The sequence below is a fragment of the Ptychodera flava genome, chromosome 2, assembly GCF_041260155.1.
Source record: "Ptychodera flava strain L36383 chromosome 2, AS_Pfla_20210202, whole genome shotgun sequence".
NCBI lineage: Eukaryota > Metazoa > Hemichordata > Enteropneusta > Ptychoderidae > Ptychodera > Ptychodera flava.
In genome coordinates, this window is record NC_091929.1 from 6,223,271 (window position 1) to 6,250,240 (window position 26,970).

General features: G+C 38.8%; 1 protein-coding gene across 4 annotated transcripts; it reads right to left on the reverse strand.

The window, feature by feature from the left end:
- Nucleotides 1-573: 573 nt before the first annotated feature.
- LOC139152179 (uncharacterized) lies at nucleotides 574-26,686 on the reverse strand. Of its 4 annotated transcripts, none has more exons than XM_070725327.1 (7): nucleotides 26,167-26,686; nucleotides 6,146-6,305; nucleotides 4,167-4,242; nucleotides 3,636-3,848; nucleotides 2,479-3,317; nucleotides 1,893-2,013; nucleotides 574-1,418 (listed from the first exon to the last, which is right to left on the reverse strand). In XM_070725327.1, the coding sequence occupies exons 2-7, from the start codon at nucleotides 6,281-6,283 to the stop codon at nucleotides 1,108-1,110; spliced, it is 1,698 nt and encodes a 565-aa protein (XP_070581428.1). In that variant the 5' UTR covers nucleotides 6,284-6,305; nucleotides 26,167-26,686; the 3' UTR covers nucleotides 574-1,107. The 4 variants fall into 4 exon arrangements, with proteins under 4 accessions (XP_070581428.1, XP_070581409.1, XP_070581420.1 ...); XM_070725308.1 differs by having other exon boundaries at nucleotides 6,146-6,318; nucleotides 26,167-26,410; XM_070725319.1 differs by lacking the exon at nucleotides 26,167-26,686 and adding an exon at nucleotides 6,559-6,734.
- Nucleotides 26,687-26,970: the final 284 nt, after the last annotated feature.

Here is a 26,970-nt window from a genome sequence, read left to right on the forward strand (position 1 = left end):
TTAAAACATTAGATTTTTTCTCGTACATTTAATACAATAGTGTACCTGGCCATTTTCATTTCAAAATATAAGTAAAATGAGATGTTCTCGTAAGTTTCCTTGAGCAAAGATCATTTTTCAAACTGCCATTTTCGAGGTGCTTACAATAATTCATATCTGGGCAGATAATACATCGCCAGCTTGGTTTTCTGTTCGAAGGAAAACATTGTAATTTGTTATATATATATATATATATATATATATATATATATATATATATATATATATATATATATATATATATATTCCTTGCTGATTTCCAAAAGATAGGGCGTCGAGCACAACTCAGTTCGTTTTCGATCCTTTAGTAATCAAAAGATTTGTGATTTTTCCCCTAAAATTCCACGCATTCTTAATTGATGCCATTCACGACAATAAGGTTGTGTACTGCATATATGCTACTGCAAGGCAATTTGTACCAGGGTTTGAAAAGTAAAGGAGTGTTAGTGAGTGATTCTCCCAATAAGTTTGACTGATGCCTACTTCCCACTCTCAGAGGACTGAATAAAAAACCGACGAAGACAAAAGAGCACATTACCTTGGGTAACTCTTCATTTTTATTTTATATGTCATATAATAATCCTCTATTTATACAAAAATAAGACATCTCTGTCTGTCTCTCTCTCTCTCTCTCTCTCTCTCTCTCTCTCTCTCTCTCTCTCTCTCTCTCGTAATATTATATTCACACGTGCTTTGACGTGCTAGTCACTGCCAGTGAACATTAAACTGCGTGAACCAAGAGTGTAATCATGACGTATACTGCAAAAATGATGTCAAAGGTATTGCATGTTAGAATAGGTAAACTGTAAGTGGTTTGCGGTCCTATAGGCACTTAATATGTGTTGCAATTACCTATAGAGTGTAGTAAAGATACTTTATGTTGCCTCATCGTATAAAAGTCTACCTAACATTGTATAATACTTGATAATGTCTTGTGTATTGTGGACGTAAGTACTGACAAAAGCTTTTAGCTACATATCACAGAGATATTCCTCCCCGTTCCATTTGTTTGAGGTCCATCCTTTTTTAAAGGTGACGTCCCTGTGGGTTCAGTCTTGTTGTCATAATTTAACCCGACGAATTGTGCGAACGACTGTAAATTCTGGGGCTAAATTTGTACTGCAGTTTCCCCGGGCATTTTTCCATGATTTGACTTTTTGTGTAGTTCCGAAGGGCGCGAGCCATCTTCTGGTAGGTCATAACATTTTTATGGCCCTTCTCGACACCCCACTGGCGGGCAATTTCTTCTTTCTCGGCGCTGACGAAGCGAAAGAGTCCCTGGGATTGATCCGTCCACTGTACGCACTTGCTGCACTCCCCACCGTTCAAATGTCTCAGAAGGAATTTCCACAGCAGCTTCTTTTCTTTCCTTTTTCTTCCTGTAAAAGCAAATGAGGAAAATAATCGTAAGTTGTACACCGCTACCAACCCACACGATGACTTACAACTGTTTTTGTCAACTTCTATCGATACAGTCCACAGGCGCTTGTTCGCCGGGAAGTCTGCTAGATCGATCGATTTTCTGCTCGATTTATCAATCCCATAGCCCGCAACGTATAGATCGAGCAGAAAATCGTTCGCGTCTGCTACCCAGCGAACGAGCGCCTGCGATAGAGTCAGAACTGAAATTGAATACACACGTTTACACAGATCGCCATGACTGGCAAGAAATTTGGTAGACATGTGCATATGTGTCTGGAAAAATTTACATTCACGGAATATTGAACTACGTTTAACACGTTTAAGTAAATCCCTCACAGTTTTATCATCAGTTTAGAGCAAGCAAAAGTCGTTTGTCACATATTCCTGATACTTTGGACCGTTACACCATATTAGTAAATTGTAGTAATTACCTGCGAGAGGGCGCTCTTTCCGTGGTCGTCCTCTTCTTCTTCTGACCGGTGCCATGGTGACCTGTGGAATTGTTTCATTGCATATTTCTTCGAGTTGTCTGACGGTTATAGGGGTGATGTTCTAGGGACGAAGAAAGAGAAAAACTTAGCATATTCTGTTTGAAGTGTCTTCGTACCTTTGAAGTTCGGAAACACGCTACTTTAGAGCACAGACTCCTTGTCCGTGTTCAGAGGTCCCTCCTTCAGAAGATGACGCGCAGATTATAACCATGGCGACAAAAGACAAACTGTCATGGCAGCGCACATATCTTGTAATGAATACACTCAAAGCTTACAGTGAAATATTCATATAAATAAAGTTCAGACGAAACATATTTGCAGGTAATTCGCTCACGCCCATGATCTATGAGTCATACTAATTACACATGCATTAACACTTCACGGGCACAAATAGTCTCGTTCACGGTAAACTTAAAAAAGTGTTTCCTTTTTTCACTACTTCAGCCTAGTGTATACCACGAATAATGTAAGCCCACGTCGAAGCAGTCGAATTTCTATAAACATTGTTTTTCGCAATTCTTCTTACCTCTGAAATGGAATCGTCATCACTTTCGGATGAGTCCGCATCTGAACCTGAATGGCAACCGTCGATGCTGCTGGACGACAGAGCTAATAGCTGTTCGATAACATTTTCTGAGTCAATATAATTTTCTGAATTTGTCCGTGATCTCTCACAAGTTTTGTTGAGTGTCTGGAAAATGTCCGCACATGATTCAGACGGATGTGAAACAGTCTGGTTTTCTTGAAGCTGCGCGTGTGACTGGCCAATATTTGGTTTTGTTTCCATGGGTGATTGAGAAAGTTCAGTTAGACAAAGATCCTCTACTTGCTGTGTACTGAAAGCGTCGATTTGTTCCGTGTACGACTGCTTGGCGTCGCGCTCGTAGCCTCCCTGCATTGTCGGCTCTGACTCCACGGGTGTTTGGAAAACGGTCGGCGAACTTGAACTGTACTGAATAAGCGAGTTGAAAAAGTCAATGTGGCCGTTATGAGGTTCCTGATGCGATTCTGTTCTGGTACTGTGACTAGAATGTCCAAAACTAATGCCATTGTGTGTGCGGGGGTTAGCTGCCGATGCCGGGTACGACTGGTCAAAGTTTGTTTTGACAAGTTGTGACTCCATGACTGGTTGGGACAAGTCTCTATACTGCGCCCTTGACTCTGTAATCGAACAGTCAAAGTGAGAGGTCTCTGTGTAGGACTCCTGAGAAGATAGAAAATCTTCAAGATTCTTCGAGTAGTTTTGGAACCTGATTGGTGCCTTGTACATTTCTGTTTTAGCGGGATTTGTCTTCTTTTGAGAATCCACAAAGTTAGCACCGAATGTTTCCAGTTGGTAATATGTCTTTTTAGGAGAATGGAATTCTGAAAAATTACGATAGAAAGAAACAATTAGTAGTAGTAGTAGTAGTAATAGTAGTAGTAGTAGTAGTAGTAGTAGTAGTAGTAGTAGTAGTACTAGTAGTAGTAGTATTTGTTGTTGTTATTGATGATGATGATGATGATGATGATGATGATGATGATGATGATGATGTGGTTATTATCATCTTCTTCGTCCTAATGATTATTATATTTGCCATCACTATCACTACCATCATCATCATCATCATCGTCGTCGTCGTCGTCGTCGTCTTTATAGTCGTCATGGCCCCGTTCGATCAGATGCAATCTTCAAATGTTTACCTTTCTTCCATGACTTCAAGTATTCAAAGACCATGTCGACATCAGGGTGGTTGTCGAATACAACTGTAAATTGCGGTTTAGATAGCGAGCATAGTTGTTTACCGTCAATCTCTCCCTTGGCAGCCAGCACTGAAAAGTCGTTGTTGAGGCCGAAAACGCTGTTTACGTAACACAGAAACTTTCCAACTTGTGTAACGGTCATTTCACGTACGTCTGCATAAAACAACAGGTGAGAGAGCTCTGTATCAGAATATAGTTCATTTGTGTCTGTAGCCTTTGTAAGGCCGCGATACGACTTCTCATCAATTTCTTTCGCTTTGACATCAACATGCTTTGGGTATCTTTCTCTTTTTGTATCTGCCTGTCTGTCTAGTCTTTCTGTCCATCTGTCTGTCGCTGACTCTATTTGTTTTGTCTCTGTGTGGGTGGAGTCTCTTTTTGTCTGTCTGTCTGTGTGTGTCTTTCTTTCTGTCTCCGTCTCTGTCTCCCCCTTTTCCCTAAAATTCTATAAGAAAAATAACACAAGCTTACCCTCAGGTAATCCCATTTGAGAGGTCAGATCTTTGTCTGTCTGCAGGTTGGCCCGTTTAAAATATTCCGCAGGGTCCTACAGATATCAACGTACAATAATATATAACTTGAGTTATTTCTGTAGCCTTTATGTAAAGTGGTGGTTCGTTAAAAATGCCATTCGGTTTTAAAATTGAACACCATCGCTTTCGATAAACGACGAGGGAAATGTTTCAGTTGACCAGGGCGCCATCTAGCGGCAGTCTTTTGCAGACACCTGTTGATCTTGCTTGCCTATCATGAAGTCAAATAACCGGTATTTAGTAACATTTGTCTTGAAAGCCAGCCTCTATCATGGTGATGTATTTCATTCCTATTTGCTCACAGAAAATCAAAACTACCCGTATTTTTTATGATAAAGCCGTGCACAAGACTATAGTCGCCTGGCTTTTCTCGGGTTTACGCAGCACATTCTGGCTATCACATTCACCCCCACGAACTACGCGACAGTCTGGCCGAGTATATGGCTTCAGTTTCGCGATCACCTCAGCGCGAAAATCTGCTGATGTTATTCCTTCTATTGAATGGTTTGATATTCAAACGCCCTAGACATGGGCAATTTATGCCAACTATCGTCCGTTTCTCCGAACTCTGATCTAATTCTTGGAATCCAACAAAAGGTCCGCAAGTCTCAACAAAGACGTTGAACATGGGACGCGACCTTTATTGTGCCACTGAGTTTTTCACTGCGGACGATCAGGTATCGCAGGGCAATGTGTTGGCGGGATGCTCTCTGTTGACATGATTTTTCTGTACAAATTACTCTCCTATAGTCTAACATTTGTCGCCAAACGATAGTCCAACATTAGCTTTAAAACCAGGTAGTTTACCTAAAACTTTCCCCGTCAGTTTAGTTAGAATAACGTTTAAGCACTTCGATTTACGTCGACTAACTCAACATATTGTATCATAACGGTCCCTAGATGTCGTCAGCCATTTTGTCAACCACTGTCCAAAACAAAGCTTGACGAATATCCCGTACATTGATCACGGCTGTCCCTATCGTTTGTACTGCGAATGCTCCGGGGATCAGAATAAAGGTTCCGGATTTAAAGTGAATTTTTTTCTGGATTCAGCCAGCAAACGTATTTTAATAGCCCTGTAATCGTACTGAAAACCCCTTTTTTGAGTTGTTGGTGTTGACATGTAAAAACTATCCTACTCGAATTAAATAGTATTCCTCGGTTCATTTACGAGCCGGTGAAAACAGATTGATTACAAACGGGGGTTCCCCTGAACGCTTAGTGTTTAGTTCTGGCGATGTGGGGAGTTCCCCTTCCTTCGATTTCTAAGAATTCACTGCAACGACGGCCTTTAGGAGAATAGAATGGCCGGCGACGACGAATACCTGTCACTTTACACTGCACAACATAACATAGCGAGTCCCCTCTTTGTAACCCTTTCTACCTGGGTGAAGACCCTGGCAACGGACTTGTTGTATTGTCAAGTTGTCTACTGCCCTGTGTGCCAAGTTGTCTACTGCCCTGCCCACGCGTATGCATCGATTTAATCATATAGGGTTTATGGTTTTACACCCCCTGTCTTGTACGCTCCAATAACTGGACATTGCTTTGCAAATTCGGGTCAACAAACAGATGTTGCGAATGGGCGGCATTTTACACTCTATCGACTCAGATAAGTAACGCAGTTCATTCGGCTCGCCTGTCAGAACTTGTATGTGGTTTTGCACGAAGGCTGCGCAAAGCCAGTAATCATGTTATTTTACGTCTCTACAATGTCAAACACAGTGGCTGCAACCATGGACCTAAAAAAAATTAGGTCCATGCTGCAACGGACATATTTTTGTTCAGAGCTGTCTTTGACGCGGCTGGTATAACTTCATGCAACGTAGCAGTATTTTGGCGCCTTGCCCGCGCAAAGAAACTATAGGGTAAGAGAAGTTTCTGCGTAGAATATTGAACTAAGGGTTGTCTTCTCACCTCTGATATATCATCCATTTCGACGGGAAAGTCGGCTGCCAAATCGCCAAAATCAAGAAACGGGAAGTCAGAATCATCGGCATGGCTCTCCGCGGCCTCATAAGTATCATGTTCTGTTGGAAAATTCGTTGTCGGCATCTTGGTTTTGTCTCTACTATTTCTAGGAGTTAAGTCTGTTGAAATCAAAAGAAATAATTCTGTTGGTGTAACATGTTTTACGTACGACAGGTGTTATGCTTTTTCAGGCAGGCGTAGGAAAATACCTGTAAAACGCACAGTCTACCTGAGTTGAAAGCCAGGTATGTCAAAGTGTACTCGATAATAGCACTTGAGCGCGCAGACTCGGCAAACTGAACTGACATGCCGCGCTTAAGTGTTGCCGTTATTGAGAGCGAAAACTTTGAGCTGATTACCTGTTGCGCTCAAGAGCAGCGCTCGACTATTTGCAGTTCGCTGGGCTAGGCAACTTCGACGCCGAGCTGGCCTGGAAAGTTGAACACAACACGCTGATCTGTGAAGTTATGCAATGCAGTGGCAGTGAAAGACGCTCCACTGCACTTACTGGTCCATCAAACTATTAAGCAAAAATGAGAACGAATCCTTATATGGGGTCGATTCAATGACAGACCGGCAGTGCGATTCGCGGGTATGCAATAATGCTATGCAGCTGCCATGGCAACCCCAAGAGACGGCATTCGATTGGTTAAAGTACGGCACCCTGACAAACAGAATACCCTGGCCATTTCTCGTTTGTGTGGGCTGGCAGGAATTTCCCGTACTCTGCCGATGTCCCAGTTCACGAATCTTTCCACAAGCTTCACGGTACCGAAAGCTATAAACCTGAATCAGAACACTAGGGTAATTATTAGGTGTTTACTTGAGATGGTGTCGTGACAACATTTTCATTTGTTTTTTTCCGCCTTGTCTCACTTTTTTGATATTCCAAAATAAAGACAGCTCCCCAGATATATTGCATGACTCAGCCATGGTTCCCCCTCCCCCACAGCTTCAGGTGCTTTTCAACGGACGCACTGCACACAACGACATACAGATTTGTTTTGTTGAATTGTGTGATGGGGAATATTGAAAAATTCTCAGAATGCATGAACATTCACTCCCTGCTACAATTTCGTGTTTTCGTTAGCTGAAGTGATTTCTTTTCTTTAACTGTGAGAGTTGGCGCCAAAGAACCCAGCAAATCAGCGATCCTTTGGACAGAGTTAAGTTACCAAAGACTAAAATCGATAAAAAAATTCATGTACGGTTGAAGTACGATTTGCATTATTTGTACAGGCGAGTTACCGAAGATTAATGCCATGTTAAACCCACGATGGAACATGTTTTCACTGGGCTGGGACGATTTACAGCAGAAACGAGACTAACGTGACTCAGTATTTGGTAAAACACTTCCCTGCCTGGCTTGAAATATATGAGAGCTTTGAATGTATGCAAATTAAAAGTTTGTCATCGTAATAGTCATTTTGTCCTGTCTAATATCAAGATAGCGTGCGTATCAAAGGAGAAATTTTCAACTTTCGCTCAAACGTTGTTTGTCCCGGGGTGCATTTGACCTTTAATATCTATATTTGCCGATACTGAGAGTGTCACGAAGTTGTAAACTGTTCGCGTTTATGATCGATCAAAAAGACAAATTAGGGGTCATAGTGCAAAGTTTTGGCAGCAAAGAAACATATTACCTCAATTCATTGAGGTTTGGAATTCTGGGCCTGTCTTTCCTCCTGTTAACTCTACAGGGAAACGTTAAACTTTTTGGATTTCCACAGAAGCTCCGACTGTGAAAATTCATGTTCTCCAAGGGCTTCAAATGAATCGCAACAAGCAGGGACGAGAAAAGCACCGCAAAAATTGTAATGTATGAATATCTGTCCCCGGGGTGCATTTGACCTTTAATATCTATATTTGCCGATACTGAGAGTGTCACGAAGTTGTAAAATGACACAGGCCTGTAGTCATATGATATCTCTTATAACTAATATTTTAACATAGGACCTAGTAGGGTCTATAATTAAACGCAATCAATGACTAGCCAAGGGAACTTCAGATGGGATCAGTGTATCTGACCTGTGGGTGAATACTTTGGTATGATTAGATGTGAACGCCCAGTTACGACTTCCCTGGTCACCTATATTTGTATGGCTGTATCTGAATTGTTGCTAATGATGGTGTGATGACATTGACAAAAACACCGCCATTTACCATAAATCTCTCTTGCACTCATTAGCATGTGGTTGCAATAGGCCCTCGGTATAAGACTGTTTCCGACCCAAGCGAAGCCATATTGTGCTGTTCGAACAACAGTACCTGTCGAACATATTAATCAATAATTTATTTATCATACAATTTATTTCTTGTATGTTACGGTCTTTGCACATTAAAACGTTTCAAAAATGTTATTGGTGCGTCTTGATGCAAGTTAAAATATCATAGAGCGTTCTGAAGTCTTCAGAAAGTCAATATGAAAATATTTACTCGTCAAAGGCCGAGTTGGTGAAATCTGTGAGTGGATTGTGGAAGATTAGAAGTGTCGGGCTTTACAGACAAAAGCTGAAAGGCATATTTAGCTATAAAGGTCTAAATTGAAGTGACTACAAAATTTATTAACCACTGCGCTCCTAATTTAAGACCTTTGAGTTAAATTAACATTTCTAATATGTATAATATAACAATCATGTCACATTCATGTCACGTGTCAAGTGGTGTAAAAGTCTTGTGAATTTATAAACCACTGAGCTCACTTCGTGATACCTGTGTGTAAAATTTCATGACAAAGTTGTCATATGCATGTCATGTGCATGTCACGTGCATGTCATCTGCCCAGTTTTCAAAGTCTCATGATCTCATAAAAGGACTTCTTTCACGGTTTTCAAAATTGACTGTGCGGCTGCATCAGAAATTTTACTGAATGATTAATGGATATCCTGATCGTGAATTTGCACCGCGCTGGTTTTTCTGTTTTGTCTCGCCTTCTTCCTATCTTGCCCGATTCCACTCCAAGAATTCAAAAGTTACATTTCGATATCGAAGACTATTTATTGACATAAAATACGCCATTATACAAGAAACTCATTATATAACATCATTTTTGGTGTAAAGATATTGACTATATATAAACGCAAATTTGACTGAGATAATCGAATTTAACGCTGTTTCTTCTGAAATTTTAAACGTTTTCTACATTTGCTGGACTTCAACATTACACTGATTATAAACTTTATAAACTTTGCCGTAATTTTGTTCATTTTCTTGTATGTTAATCCTCATATACATGTGGGCCGTGTAAATCCGAAATGCAAGGAAAAATAAACAAGTTTATTTTACTATTCATTTTATTTTTGCATTATGCTTGTGGACTGTATTTTCCAAACACATGTCTTTGTTACCCATATGTACACACTGCCTTTGCAAATTCACATATCAACTGACATGTATTGATGGAATAAACTGAGGCAACCAAACTGTATTTATTTACTAAAATGTTAAAGCTATGTATTTATTTAAAAAAATGTTGCAGCTACATTAGATCTGGCAGAACCTTTTAAATGCTTTTTTCTTGTTTTCGTTTTGTTTCAACCACATTTTCACGTTTCACTCTGACGATAAATTCCTAAATGCTGACTTTGCTAACACAACCTGTGTGTAGTGTCCAATAAATATAGGAAACTGAATTTTAAATGCGAATAGAATTCGTTTGTCGACAATAACATTATTTTCCAGTCAATCAACTGTGCTGACGAGTCTTACTATTTGTAAACACCATTGGAACTAATTTGGGAGATTCGCTCATTATATTTTTCAAATTTTCTCAAAAGTGTTTGGTGCCGAATAGCTGAATGTTGCAATATTACAATTACTAAAATAATAGCAAGTTCATTGCTTAGATGAGCTCAGAGTCGCACATTAAACCGACATTATTTCACTATCCAATTATCCCAAATTATTTCCAAATTGAAATATAATATTTCAACACACTGTATGGAGAAGAACAACAAATGTACTTGGTTTTACAACAGTCTAGATTTTTTTCAAAACTTACAATTATTGCGGTCCCTTTCAATGAATGTCTCTTATTTTGCGGGTCAGCGAGTCTAGGAAATGTACGATTTCAGTGTTTAACACTCAATAACAAGCTTCCAAATACAATTGCATATTTAATGTTCTACCTACATGAGTAATATCTTTACTGAGAAACTTTGTCCATATTTTTTACGATTACATGTCTGACAGTTGGAAAATATTTCCAGATATGTTGTAAAAAATATTTTGTTGTAAAAAAATAAGAGACTCTCTCCAGGCACATTTCACCTTCATCACAGAAAGTATACACCTTTCAGCTGTTCCTTAACTTGGAATAGGAGACTTACTTGATGCAACATGTGACATAAACATCGGAAAACGTTCATCATTCCCCCATAAAAACAAGTTTCATTTCAGGCAAACATTAAGCTGGTAGGCATTATTATGGCTTTTTCTCTGTTTTGCAATTGTGTTAGCAAACTGAGTGACAGCGATACTGTATGTAAGATATTTAGGGACAGGGACATTGCGAAACATAATCTATGAAAGAAATGGACAAGTAGAGAAGTAGACAATTAATGAGAGAAAAAATACATAATAAGACTGAGAGACGGGATGAAAGGAGAAATACAGAATCGGAGAGAGAAGGGAGGGGAGAGAGAGTGGGAAAGAGAGGCATACATACAGACAGAGACTGACAACCAGAGACAGTGAGGGACAGAAATTCATGACAGCAAGAGGCAGTGAGAGAAACAGAGATATGAGCAGAGAGGCCGAGGGGTAGAGAGGCCGAGCGGCAGAGAGAGAGAGAGAGAGAGAGAGAGAGAGAGAGAGAGAGAGAGAGAGAGAGAGAGAGAGAGAGAGAGAGAGAGAGAGAGAGAGAGACGGACACACAGTTGCGGAGAGAGAAGTAACAGACATGTCACACACATACAAAGAGACAGAGAAAGGCACATGGAGAGAAATAAACATGATAGACGTCTACATTTTGGCATCCATCTCTAAGAACAGATCACATTTCGCAAGTTTTAGCGAAGCCAGGATTAGAGACAGATACGCAGAAAGCAGGATGTAAACAAACAGTCTGAGAGTGATGACCAAACTTGGGAAAAAATAGGACCAGAGAAAGGAGAGAATTAGTAATAACTATATTACACAACACTACCATTGAGAATGGTTTACCTGCAATGGAATAGGATCACTAAAACCTTTTGATAATAGTAGAGTATGTAGTGAAATGAGGAATGAGATAGCAAACAGAAGTCCTTGGAATGAAGTGTTCACCTTAGAAATCATATAATGAAACTGACAGGCAAAACTATAAAATTTGATGAGAGTCCAATAGACTTATTTGACAATCAATTAACGAGCATGCAAAGGTATTAAAACGGGTACAATTGTTGAAAGGATCATAGCTTAACTTTGCCTTAGCTTTCAAAACATAACCTAGCGAGAAACACATGAAACTCCGATACGCAACTTTTCTGGCATGTTAATCCAGGCTTAAACACATGTAACAAGTCAAAATTGTGCTGTAACTTTCCTACACTACACAGGCTGAAGACATATGCGGCTTACAGGGGACAGCTGCAAAGCAAGATAAGTTACAGATCTTTCTAAAAACTCGAAGAGATAATTGCTTTCCTAGAAATTTCAAATTTGAATATTTTTGAGAATCGCTAGTCATGGTAGAATACGCTTGCAGCACCGAACAAAGTATGTGGGAGTGAGAGTTCTTGAAAAACACCTGTACAATCTATAGATATTCACCAGTAGGCATGCAAATGAACCAAATGTCATTATAAAAACAGTTTTCATTTTCCCACACTGTCCATGCCGAACATCTGTCTATGAATTATTACACTAGAATTTATCCGTTGTTAAAGAACATGGACAGATTAAAATAAATTACCCTAATGACATTTTATGGTCACTGCCTTCTATCAACAAAATACATGTGATTAAAAAGAGTATTATATAGGTTGCCATTGAAATACCTAATTTAGCTATAGGTTTAAACAAAGACATAAATGACATTTTAAGGGGTTCTCATGGGTATAGATATCTTTCAGGATACGCAGCTGCATCAGGAGATATTTATTTCTAACATTATTGCCTCCTGTCCTAGTTTGACATACTTTAGGGTTAGGGATTTCAGCTGGTTTGTTAAACGTGTCTCAGTTTCTGAAGGCATTGTCGTAAGCTTTTCGCTGTACTAAATTACCGACTGACACTCGAATAATGACGTTGACAAGGACTTTACAAATCCAGATGCTGTAAAAATCTTGAATGACTAGAAAATAAAATCGTTGTACAATAACTTTTAGCCTTAATAGGTTGGGTTAAGTAGATTATATGAGAGAGAGAGAGAGAGAGAGAGAGAGAGAGAGAGAGAGAGAGAGAGAGAGAGAGAGAGAGAGAGAGAGAGAGAGAGAGAGAGAGAGAGAGAGAGAGAGAGAGAGAGAGAGAGATTGGACAGGACATGCAACTATAGAGACTGACTGACGGTCAGTGAGAGAGAGACAGGGAGACACGGACGGATATATAAATGGTATGTATACAAAATAAAAAGCTATACAAACAGGTGGCAGAAAAAACATAACGCGATCACGAATAGTCGCTGCACTTCTACAGGCGCCTTTAAACAAAACGACTACATACTTTGTACATTTTGAACATGTTCAAACAAGCCCTTAACATTCCTTTGTGCTCTTATGAGACATTGTTGCGTTGGGTTACTAATATAAAAATACCACCATCTTTAAGGTTTCTTGGCAGTGGCAAAAAATCTCACGACTCTGCTTCCACTAAGTATAATTAATTATAATACAAAAATATATTTGAGGTTCATAAAATATTATGCGGTTGTAATTTAATGGAGCTTAATGTTTTCGTAAAAGTTTGAATTGTGGTTTTGTGATGACGGTGCAAGGCTTCCAGTTGTATGTTGACTGGGATTTGAGTTGGTATCTGGTTCGCTCGAGAGTTCGAAGAGACCATGACGTTTACAAGAACACTTACTTTTTGTAATTATTTGCACGGAAAATATTTTCATAGAAAATGCACATTTAGGCACATACAGGCAGTGCAGATAGCTTAGCGCAGATACTCGGGTACACTGCTACACAAATAGTTAATACTATAATACCCAAACAGAAGGAAATGTGAAGATACAGGTAGTGCAGATAGCTTAGCGCAGATACTAGGGTACACTGCTGAACAAATAGTTAATACAGGGAGACTGGCAGGTTCAGCTGTTCAGCATGACAGTCAGTTAAAGAGACGGAGAGGTAGATAGACAAATGGGGCAGAAATAGGCAGATACATACTGAGAGACGAGATGTCATGGACAGGATTACAAACACGACTATGTACACTGCCACAGACACCGTGATACAGAACACAATTAAGTTACAGGAGTGTGACAGCAAGAGATAAGAATTATGGAGACCGGCGTTTTAAGAGCTTTTCCTGGGGCTTCACAAAAGTAGAGCACTGCTCAGAACACGGTTGGAACTAATTTTAGATAATACGATCTACTAAAAGTTCAAATGCACCAATAGTGTTAGATGCCCTGTAGCTGAAAGTTGCAAATTACAAATTACCGATAAAAGCTAGCGAATTGCAAAAAACGAAAAGAAGATTAGTTTAAATTTGCTGATTAAACCAGTCAGTGGAACTGAACCGAGTCCGATTTAGGAAATCCCAAACTAGATGTTGTATAATGTAGAAATTACACACGCCATACAACTGACTCAGGGATCACTGAACTTCCACTGAACCAACGCCTGTAATTCGAAACCTTTCGAAACCAGGTTGACATTGACGAATAACATCTCCTTATTTGCCGCTATATCAATAGTCAAGTCTAAATTTAAACACTGCTTGTTCTTGAAGCTTCAAAAGCCTTTATGATATCACTTTTCCTATTTTTGTTATATTGACATGTCCATTTTTTTTTAGTCTAGCCATCATAAGTATTCGACGATATTAGCATAAAAGTGTCAAGCTTAATATAGACGTATGGTCCACGACCAAGTACTGACTTGCCGATCGCCAATATGGCGGCCAGATTCGTTGCATGTTATGTAAACAAAACAACTGAGAGCATTTTTCATCACAATAACAACCGTGATATGCAAAAATTACAGCGTTAATGCAAGGCCACTTGGTATCCAACAATCTGTGGTCATAAAACACATTTATAAATATTATTCTACTCTTGCTGACATTATATAGACGGTGAATTTTCATCTAGTACCAACTGTTATAAAATGAACAAACAGTTTGATTGTACCATGTACATGCCGCCATGACAATTCTGCGTCATATAACTAGGGAGTTATTGCTGTTGTGGTATTTTAAGTGACACCAGGACTTTGCACCTGTGATGTAGATTGGATACTTTAATATGTCGTACATGAGGTTTCAGAAGAAATAATATCTCAGCTGTTGTTCTGATGGGCAATACATAAAGTAACACAACACTGAGGTCAAAGTTGACGCTTAACCGATATAAAAAAATATTTGGCGTGTCAAAACAAGAAAAAAAAATCGTTGTCTGCCTGAAAGGTGTATAGCAATGAAGTGAAACTCAATTGCCGTGACAAAAATTGTACCTTGGAATTTTTTGGGACACTCAAGTTAGTTAAGAAGCCTCTTGATGTCAATTTAATGACAATCTGCACGCCATGATTATGTCAAGTAGTTATGTGATTGTTTGGTAGATGGTGCAATTCGCCGCCAGTGACGTGTGGCCACAACGATTGAACGCGACGGAGACAGCAAAGATTGACTGTATCAGGTGAGGAATAGACTTATAGACAGTGCCATGCATAGTTTGTGTAACATTACTCACCAAATAGTTGATCGTAAACTCAACAATCGATACACGTAAAATTAAACCAAGGCATAACAATGTTCCGGATCAGAGTTCAAATTCTACCTAACCTTTCTCAACTCTGCTCAAAGACTGGAAAATTGAAAGCATTTATAATTGAGATTTATGTCTCAGGTTTACAGAGACCATTAATTAAACCTTGGTCATCAGTATTGACAATAAATAACTCCATTTCATTCTAGGTAGTGATGCTGACTAATAACTTCAAGGGATTGCGTTCTTTCGAAATCTAAAATTATTGAGTACCTACCCTTTCCGATTTTCTATATAATCGTTCTGTTTTTTTAATGTTATTATTTGTTGTTGTAAAGAAGGGGCGTAGAGATTGGTGAAGTTCTGAAATAGACTTCCCTATAACAAATTTGGTGTGCACTAAATAATTTTGTCCTTTTCTGTCCAACCTAGGGTCATACATCCGGGTAATTAGTTCTCACATATGCTTGTAATGGATATTGAGAATTGTTATTGGGGTCGTCTTCATATGTAAATAGATTACACTAATGTAAATTGCGTGAATTTTTAATCCAGAAAGGAAAGCAAAGCCTGTATTGCCTTAAAGGGACAAAGTTGCTCTTTTTGAGCTTCTTTTTCATGAATTTTGTTTGACATAAAAAGTAATTTGCGTCGTTTGACTTCTTGAAACATGCTGAAATACTTGTCAACTTTGCAAAACGGTTACCCCAACTCTGCTTGCGCTCATACAAAATTAAACGTTCAGAGAAATATCTTAGGGTCTGTACCAACACATCAAGTTAAAAACATCAAGAGTACAAATCTTAGAATGCATGGCTGAATATATACTCTTTGGCAGTTTGGACTCGTGCATGCAGGCTTTTGTAATGAAATCTTAATTGGTGGCGCCTTTCATATAGATAAAGATAGCAGCTTTTCCTTATATTGTGGCAATGTTTACATGTCATTAGAAAGCAAGTCGGAATAGGAAAAATCCATTTTGTCCAGAAGTCACAATCGAAATCACCTGTTTGCATTTAGCAAAGGGGTAATTTTTACACCTATTGCAGTTATTTACTGTCCTCAATTTGTACACTGAGTGACTTTAACACGATAGGAACTAATTTGGATAATTGGATAGTGAACTAATGTCGGTTTAATCTGCAAATATGAGTTCATCTGCTTTTCTCTTTAAGCAGTATGCTTGTCTTATGAGTAATTTGTAATATTGCAACAATCAGCTATAGGGCACCTAACACTTTTGAGAAATTTGAAAAATATATAAAGATCCAATTCTCCCAAATTAGTTCCAATCGTGTTCTTTTTGCAAGTATTTCATGTTTTCTTGAAATCACTAAAAGGAAAAAAGAGCGACTTTTGTCCCTTTAATTCAAATGTTCCATTCTTCCCACTATTTACTGCGAGGTTTCCCGATCCGTTTCCCATTACAAAATCTCTCCCTTATGATTCTTCCTCCTCCCCTTTATTCCCCTCTATCGGTGAACTCAGCTGACAACTGAATTATTGTAATCCCTTCCCACGCTCTTAGCTTTTTACCAAGGTTTTGCACGCTATGCAAAAGAATAAATTTCCTCGTCCGCTGATAATAAACCCCCCCCCCTCAAGGGCCCCCTCCCCAGCTAAAGGATCTTTAGGGGAGGGGGACTTAGTTTCGTTCACCGTGCGCATGTTTTAATTATCAGTGGCCCCTAAGGCTATCCAGTGAAACGCTTTAAATAATATCAAACTTCAAAATCAGACTACACACAGTACAATGCGAAAACATCGGTAAAATAAAGAAAATATTCTTTTTTGAGTAATGGACGTGGCTTTCAAATCATCGATTATCAACTGTAATGAACCAACTTGAAAGTATACCATCCGCTGCGGTATGGCTGTGTTGGCAGATATCCGCTTTGTCACGCCGATGAGCAGATCGAGCTAACTTTTAGGCGTTATAGTGTAACAACTTTGTTATTTGACAAGGTTACCGGGATGAAACCTTGAACAGGGTCAGCTTCGTTGTGATACACAGCCAGGATACCGTGAATGGGTAAACTCGTGAACAACACTGCCGAGTCAATCCGATCGATTGTACGGACTTAAAAAGTTAAGGGTCGCATACAGACAAAAAGGTGTGTACATATTCATGGTATAGCTCATGATAACTGACTTCACGTCTGTTGTTTTCGGCTGAAATGTCAATTCCAGGAATTGTAACTCGTCCTATTTTATTTGCAGTAAACTACTTCAATGTTGAATGAACTACATCAAGACTGATCTGCAATTCCTGTGCAAAGCAGAATTTAGGAACTTATGGAATAACATAGTGACATTGAAATGTATGGCCGGTACAGGAAGTCATTTAAATTGATAATCAATAAATGATGCAAGATCGTGACTGGAGATCACTGGGTTCGGTCATCTTACTTGTACAACTCAACATTATCTCGTTGCTAAGGAGTATGTTGCTAATTATAAATGGCGAACAAATTTCAACTTATGTAACTTATCTTTCCTTTACTTAATTAAACCCAGATCGTATGCAAACAACATGGCGAAATACGAACATCAAACGTAAGACAAATTAGTGTCATTATAATGTCGATCTCTATCGTTGTCGATCAATATAAAGATAACGATAATCATCATCATGTTATTACAGTCATCATCATTACAATCATCATTAATATTATCATCATCATCATCATCATCATCATCATCACCATCATGAACGTCATTATTATTCGTATTATCCTGTTACCGTGAACATCTCCATCATAAATGATAAACGTATTCACGGATGAACTGTTTTCATTTCATTACTTTATCTTTACTAACTTCAATCGCTTCCTTTCTAAGAAACTAACTTAATTATTCAATCCGTTACTCACTGACTCACTCATTCTCTTGATTTGTATTGTATTTTTGATATTATCATCATGTTCATCAGTTTGTATATTATTCACATAGTACATTCTTCCTTTGCGACCAAATATGGCTGATCGATTGAAACAAGAAAAGCAAATATATTTACTATAGTCGTATCAAAACCTGACCTATACGGGTATTATATCACAAACATGAATCTTTACTTGAGTGCGCGCCGTGACAAGTTGTAGGTTATTTATTTACGTCTAGACAAATGATAAATTCGAAAGGTATGTTTGCTGAGTGAGGCTGTGTACACTAAATTTTATCGTTGTTTGCTCTTTAGGCGTATTTTATACTCTGCCAGTCTGTCTCGGTCCAGGGCTGTTGTTGGTATTTGTTTTGGTATTAAAGTTATATTTCTCTTTTTGTTTTATTCTTCGAGTTTGGGTGTTTCCGACCAAGGCATGTGTGGTGGTGAACAATACGCATAGTGTTTCAATTGCAACATTTTCGCGCCTGCGCACTAACGTCTCTCTCTGTTTGCCACAGTGTCAAAACAAGTGCCCTGTTGTTTATGGATTTATGGTTTATTGACCTCACAGCGAGGTGCACAATATCTACTTCCCATTTCGTAGAAAAAGAATGTACGGTGTTTAAATTTCTAAGAATCAGTTCGGAGGGAAAAACTTCGGGACGAATTTTTCTTCAATGTACTTCGAGAGTTATTGTGTTAATGTGCTTTACTTGTTTTGTGTGTCGTCCTTGAATTTTGACAAATTATTTTGTCGCATTGTCAGATCTCAATTTGCATTCGCGTTTTGATTACTGCATTTGAGAGGCTTTGCAATTCAAGGACAGACTTACTGAAGTGACAGCCCTGTTGATCCCGGTGTTGGTCAAAATATCAAATCGTATAGAAGCAGACCGTCAACGAGTAGATTTAAGAAATGTTATCCATATTTGCTTATACATGCAGACATATTTGTCTAACGCATAGTTGTTGCCCACCATACTTACAATTGGAGAGGAAATATAATTTCTTCGTCACCACCCTTTTGAAAAGGGGGATTTGAAAATCTCCCTCCCGCCCATGCCCCCCTCCCCGCTCAGAATCCCCCCCCGCTATCCCTCTCCCCTTTAAAAATTACAAATGACTCAAAGAGAGATAAAACTGCAGCAAGTGTGAAGGATACAGTAAAAAATTGGCCGACTAGTGGGAAATACAGTACTCGTTAAATAAAGAGCAAAGTAAAAACAAATACAGTAAAATACTAACCGACCAGCGGGAGATAAAACACTTGCAAAGCAGAGACTTTTTTAGTCTCTGCTTTGCAAGTGTTTTATCTCCCGCTGGTCGGTTAGTATTTTACTGTATTTGTTTTAACTTTGCTCTTTATTTTAACGAGTACTGTATTTCCCGCTAGTCGGCCAATTTTTTACCCTCTCCCCTTTATACTCCTCCAACAAAATTTTGCACCGTCAGCACTTTGCCAAAAGGATTTTCTCCCGGCAAAGCCCCGAAACAAGTGAATTAGACTCCCTGCTCGCCTTTTTAAAGTTACCCGCTGAGCAGTAAAAGAAAAATTGTCCGGCCGCCATTATCCGTCTTTGCCATGTCAGCGCTAATATACTAAAAAACATTGCCTGCCGCCCGCTGATAGAAAATGCCCGCCCGCTACGTGATTGTTTATGAACAGCTTTTTGCTACCTTTGAGAGACTCTGTCAGAGAACTTTGAAATTCGAATTTCGTACCTATTCTGACTTTTCAGCGTAACAGAATACAGACGATTAAATACGAACAACTTCACATGTGTGTCCAACTAGGTTTGTGTTACCTGTAGTCCCTGAAAGCGCTAAGTTTGTGGTTAATCTGTCCACCAATGCAACACGCAACCCTAGCAGTCATATTTACATATTGATATATGTGCTTGCTTGGTCGACGAAGGAGCTTCATGGCTGTTCAGCAACTCTGCAAGTCCAAGGGTCATGTTAATATACGGCCCCTATTCAATGTATGGTGAATTGCAGTTCAAAATGCTAACTTAAAACGAGTCACGGTTTTATGTACAAGGTTTAAGCTGAATCTACTGTGTCCCGCTGCGCAATAGTTTTGATTTCATTACCGTTTCATTAACTACTTTGTCGATCGTAAATTAGTTCGCTCGGATTTTATCTCTGAGAGAGAGAGAGAGAGAGAGAGAGAGAGAGAGAGACAGACGAGAGAGAGAGAGAGAGAGAGAGAGAGAGAGAGAGAGAGAGAGAGAGAAGTTCCACAGTAGCTTTGTCATTCGCGCTGTGTTGACTATTTAAAAAATCATTAACCATAATTTTGATGCGGTTTCCATACATTTCGTAAAAGTCTTCCTATTCTACTTTTAAAGATCATTCCGAAATGATTATGTTCACTTAGTCAAACATAACATCATAAATTTTCGTAATGCCTAATGTCACGGTTAATGTCGATTTTTACACGGTCCGGACCGTGTTCTTATAATTCATTCTTTAGCAACGATCATATATTGTTATACACTATGCATCGAGGTGTAAGGTTAATACCTGATGGTATTTCTACATGATAAATTTGGAACACATGAGAAGAAGATGTAATGTTTCTCCTAGAATAGTAAAAATGGCAATATCATCAAACGATACAGTAGCTTTCCTCTCGTAAAAACATCATCCACAGAATATAAATTACAGTTATTTAGACAAGAATTCCTCCATTTCTCTATACATACAAGATAAACGAATATTTCAATGTGAAGAACCAGACAATTGCTTTTTTACAAGAATAAAAGTTTCCCTCGGTTTTGCCAGTAATTTTCTATTGTGAAAATTAAGGTAATATATTTTAAATTTTTCTCCACCGATATTTTAGTGTGTTTTGATCGATTGAATATTTTTGTAAAAACCTTTATCTGTGAACAACGTGGCGTCTCATAAATCGTGGTACATTATTAATGGCGTGTTTACGTGACAATAGATGACTCGATCTCAGAGTCCAGAGATTGGGAGTTCAGCTGTACCACAACTGTGTACAGAGATTCACCATGTTTCCTTGTCATTACATGTCATTTATTCTGTTTTGTTTGCTCGCGTATTTATTCCGGGGTCTTGGGGCAAAAGGCAGGTTATCTCATCGGTTCGCTCCCCGGCCAGTGCGTCATATTTCTCCTCAGGTAATAATGCATCATGCACGCAACCTCTCCACAACGCCGATATTATTCATGTTACGCAAAATATCTCTAATTCGGGTTATTTCGACTGAGGAAAAGCTAACAAGATGCTGAGCTCCAAGTATCGGATATTGTGCGTCACTCTGCCAAGCGCGTGCGCGACCCGTCAGAATGAACCTTTGTGCCTTTGGAACTGTGCCAAGCATTGTTACAACACCCACGGCTATCAAACTAACTAGTCAGGCTTCAACCATTGATATGCCCGTCCCATGAAATCCAGGGAAATTCTAGTTTCTTCCCTGTTTCGTTTACCCACCTACACAAGATATCTATGGTGCGGTGCCTTGGACAGCGTCCGGAAAAAATTGAAGAAAATCGACATCTTTAACGGATAAATCTCAAATCTTCTTACTGTCGATCATAAATTAATATCATTTTCTAAAAGGCAATGGATGTACCATTGGATGATAATTTCTGTACTTTAATTCCGTGACAACAAATAAATTGTATTACTCTCTTCCCTAACAATTAATCAAATACTTTGTAAAAGCCTCTCCAATATAACGCCCTAGATGCAATCATTCAGTGTCAATGTTGAAATATGAATGCTAGGCAATAATGTACAATAATGACAATAATGTAAATTCTCTCTCTCTCTCTCTCTCTCTCTCTCTCTCTCTCTCTCTCTCTCTCTCTCTCTCTCTCTCTCTCTCTCGCACTTGAATTGTGGGCCAAGTTTAGACACGTTTTTCAAAAGAATCTCCGGTGCGCACTACTCAATGACAAGTTCTGGGGCCCTGTTGTCGCTCTCTCAGAGGCTGCGTTGACAAAGTTGAGAACTAGACATTTTGATATCATTACGATAGTCCTACAAGTAATTAACACAGAACAGAAATAATGAAAGAAGTGCTTAATGCGTTGTACACTCAGCTTCACAATTTTGTTGAAAACCGCTGTACAATACGTCATCAGACAGTCAGATAGACAGAGACTGTGGGGTAGGGAGAGACAGCGAGACAGAGAGTGAGACAGAAAGGGGCTTGCATGACCTTTGAAATAGTCAACGTGTGGATTTTAACACCTTTTTATAACACTTTTTCTAATATTTTGTTAAAATGTCACGTACTTGACCATAATTTCGTCATTTCTGAGCACATTTCTGTTTAAAATAAATGGCACTGTAGTTTAGTTACAGAGACATTTTAATCCAGTGGCTTAATGTATTAAAGAGTGTCGCTATTTCGTGACTGTACACAATACTAGCTGCCTGTAGTTTGTTTAAATTAGAAATCAATTAATTGACGAGGAAATCGTAATACTTGACACTACTGAAGGACTTTTCTTCAAGACTTACAAAGACAGATTTACAACCGTCATAACAAACTGATAATGGAATCATCGGAAATTCCGCTGGAAAACCCCGTGATGTGATGCACTTTAATTTATGCGATAGCGAAGATGTCCTTTTGTTGTAAGACTTGTAACGGGAAGCGATTCGTAAATATCCATTGTCAAACAAATCTTAAGGCGCCCATTTCCGGTTTCTGTTCCTTTCAACACCTTCTAGTTTATTTCGTATTCTTAAGGTGTGACGCAAAACGTACCTGAGATGGAAAGTTCTTTCCAGTCGTGAAATTACTGATTTTATCTTCAAATTCGTTAACTAATAATAATCACCACGTTTCTTCACAGAATACTGCTCCACACACCCCATTCCGCCGAGTTGTGATTTTACAAAAGTGAAAAAACACCCTGGCAAGGAAGTTAAAGAAAAGAAAATCCGGGATAATCCCAAGTTTCTGCTTTACTAACATGCACTATTACCTACACCTGTCTTACAATAAGTTTTTTAACCCATGCAATGTAAAGTGGTGATGTGAATCCTATTGCTTGTCCTCTTTGCCAAACCATGCATGCATGCAGCCTGTTACAAACGTCGCATGTCTTGTAATAATTTATGGAAGATAAAGCGAACAGCTCTGGAAAGCTGAAATGACGACAGTGAAAATATTTAAGACTAATAGCTAATAATGCATTGGTTTGAGAATTTTCCGATATCTGTCTCACGGTCAGTCAAACTTGTCCACCAAAACTGGTTTTGAAACTTGAAAGAGCGTGCTCGCTTTCTCAGTCCAGGATTTGATCATTCATTATTTGTTCAGGCCAGACTCGATTCTAGTCTGTGATTCGAGCCATTTAGAGCTCTTCTTGTTTAATTTCTCTAATTACATTCGATTTATTTGAACTTTGAGTAGGGTGAACGAACCAGTTGACTATCTGTGGCTGCATCCCGCTCGCCATAAAATTGCGTCCGCCATTGCAAACAGTTTCGAATGAAGATGCAACGAATGGCTGCCGCCAACGACTTAACCTTCGGACAGTCACCGACTGAAGCAAAGTTTAGGAGACTATCGCTATACATTATTTGAAGAGTTTTTGCATGGCTCATAGCGGGTTTTCTTTTAACCGTCATCCACACCAGCGTATAGAAATACTTATAAAGTATAGTGCCCGCTTTAATATGTCAAGCAATTAATTAGTTTTAAAGTACTCGGCACGACCACAACTGAATGCTGTGTAGACATCGACGAAGTACCACTCCCCATGTCTTTGAAGATTCGCGACGTATTCGTAAGCAGTGAAGCTGAATTTTTGTCCTCGACACTCGGGAAAAAAGTTCTTCTCGGAACATCTAAATATGACCATATGAGTAACCAAACCCGGTAACAGTCCATGAAAATATTAAAACATTCCACAGTACTGACTACCAGTGCCATATAATTTAGCAATGCACCAGAAATCACTGCATTTCTCAGACGAGAAGTAAATAGCTTACTGGAATTTTTTAAGCAAATTTAAATAACTATCTTCGACAATTCTACGTTCAATTCAATTCATTTTTTTATAACTACGTTTCTAGGTTTCTTTTAAGAATACCGAGTAATATCACTTCACATTGTTTTGGATTAATTTTAGGGAATTTTTGTATATTTGTCCAAGGCGTTTTCACATTTTGTGTTTGTTATAGGTCTGACTTTCTCTGGCCCTTGAGGTGTTCCGAAAACAGCATTTCAGCAATTTCAGCTACAACTTAGCTTTGCCTTGTCATTTTCAATATAATATCTTGTTCCAATTTCTGATTCCCAGTGGTTCATATCCATGGCAAAGTTTTCATGATTTAAAAAAAAAACTTTCATCGTAGTCTAGAGTCATAACATTTAAGTTTGTGTCCGGTCATCGCCGTCGGTATCCCGTTGACGCTTGCTTGCCTTGTCGTTTTCTGTCTTTCTTTTTAGGTGACGACAAAATCGATAACATAGATTTCCCCCCAAAAAAATGGCGAACACACAATCTGAACGATTCACAAAATCGTATCTGTATGTAAAATCAATGGACTTAATACACTATCTGGGCGGCTAACTTTTTTCTTCATACAAATTACTACTTCAAAGGAAGAGAGTATATGTTTAATCTAATAGCAAAGTGGTAGATGAAAAAAAAAGTAAAGAATCTTGCATCACTTTTACCAAATATCAAGGACAAGAAACGTATACCTTAGCGATCTTAAATATTTTTCCAATACGCCTGCGTAGCCGGTACTACTGAGAAAATTTTGTTCTGAACCAATTTCTTAGTGGACTTATTTCTCATGAATATTTCTTGTATTTATATTAAACACGATTGGAACTAATTTGGGGATAATTGGATCTTCATATTTTTCACGTTTCTCAAAAAATGTTAGATGCCATGTAGCTGAATGTTGCAATATTACAAGTTACTCATAAAACAAGTGTATAGCGTAAAAAGAAAAGCAGATGAGCTTACATTTGCAGGTTAAACGACCTCACTTCACCATCCAATTATCCCAAATTAGTTCCAATCGTGTTATTATTGATATTTTGATCATTGCAAATCGAATTAAAGTCACGTCAACATTAGGACTTGAGATCGTAAGGTGCACACTGTGCGGAAAATATACAAAGCAAAGAGTTGATGCGACTGAAATGATACAGAAGCAACGTCAGAAACCATAAGCTGTGCGCTGGTTGACAGACATCGGCAAGTAGTCGACAGTAGTTGATCATAAAATCCCTTATTGTTGCTTGAATGTCTAAAACTATACTTCGCCGACAGCGTCCATGAAAGGAGTTGTGCGGCGTGTCGCGCACGAATCTAGAAAACTCAAATTGATGTGTTCTTTGCTGTTGTGACATCGCGCAATAAATATCTCAGATATGTGAAGTGTCTCTTTCTAGTAAAATGGTTCAATTACCGGCACTGATGACACATGGCTGTCTCAACATGCAGCCTAACACAGCAACTCATGAAAATGTCATCATGTACCAGCAATCCAATGTCCAGGCCCTTGAAAGGTTTATCCATGACGTGATTACAAATTCATTCCGCAAAAACAATGTCATAGCTGCGCGTAAAATATTAAAAACGAAGCGAATACTTTGGTCTCCACGTTCTTTTCGACTTCTGGAAATGGACAAGCGATACAACAGACTTCAGAACACTGCGAGCGGCCGCCATTTTTTTACTTATCACGCGAAAATGGACATGATAGTGTTCGGTGTTGAAAAAGTCCATCATATAAAGCTATGAGTTCGCGAGAATTAAAAACAATTAATGGGGTGTGAATATATGGGATATTCGAGCAAAAATGCAGAATATGTACTAAGTTACATCAAGGCATGCTTGTTCTTGTCTAAGCTTTTGATAAATCATACGCACAAAGCTAAAACAGCCGCCTTGGGTTTTTTCCAAATTCATGTAGCTCGAAAGAAAGTAATCTTTCCAAGCACTTGCCAAAATTCAGTGCAGTAATAAAAGTCATTTGGTTTGAGTAGAAATAGTGTCATTAAAATTTGATGGTGTTTATCTTTAGCTGAAATGCATGGGCGAGATGAATTTAAACTATAAATCGGAGTGCAGGTGTTTAAAATGATCAAATTGAATAGAAATTTAAAAGAAATGATGCTTGGTGGTTTATCCTGCAACTGCGATTTAAAAGTTTGATCTTGGGATGGTGTCAACTGAAACTTTGTAGAAGAAGTGCTTTAGATGATGTCCTGCCTACCTGTTGATCACTCTTTCAGAAAACACGGAAATCCGTCTACAGTTCTGAGACACCGTTGAAAGTTCACGTCCGTAGCGAAACCGTCGGAGAGTCCGCGAAATTTCCGGTGCTCTACAACATGGAGCTTTATGAATTCCGCGCAATGGGTGAAATTCCCCAATTCAAATCTAAGTTTTCTTGCACACAGAGTAACGAGAATGTCGAGGTTTGTGGAAATGCAAGCCTAGAAGAAAGGTTGGAAAATGCTATATTTGACAATACAGCTACAGGTTGGCTCCTGTTTTCTGGAATTGATGCCGTTCTTTCGCAGAAGTGCAACCCTAAGTTCTGCAATCCCTCTGTTTAGGTACAGTTAGCCCTGATGCACAGCGATGTCTCGTCAGGTGGCCCAGCGGTCGCTCACAATGTATTACCGGGAATCATTTGAAGTATTCTCGGAAGGTGTAGAAAGCGGGGAACGTTCAGTTACCCCCCTTCCCAGTCCCCGAGATGATAGACACAAGACATTTTCATCTCAAACGATCGGGGCTCAAAGATTATTCAGATTAAATTAGTTTGTCAAGGTATTGTTAGGTTAAATTGAGTTTAAGATTCAGCTATACTGCATGATGGAAATTTTAGCATCGCTTCATAAATGTTTACTCTTCTTACTATGCACTGCACATGGACTACAAACATAGACACATAGATGCATATACACACAAACATACACACACAGACATATACATGTACGTACATATATGCATACACACACACACATACATACATACATACATACATACATACATACATACATACATACAT

Coding starts and splice junctions, on each gene's coding strand:
- LOC139152179 (XM_070725327.1), bottom strand. CDS start 6,283: ATGCCGACAACGAATTTTCCAACAGAACATGATACTTATGAGGCCGCG. Junction 3,849..4,166: donor TCAAATGGGATTACCTGAGG/GTAAGCTTGTGT, acceptor TGTTTTATGCAG/ACGTACGTGAAATGACCGTT. Junction 2,014..2,478: donor ATGACGATTCCATTTCAGAG/GTAAGAAGAATT, acceptor CTTCGTCCCTAG/AACATCACCCCTATAACCGT.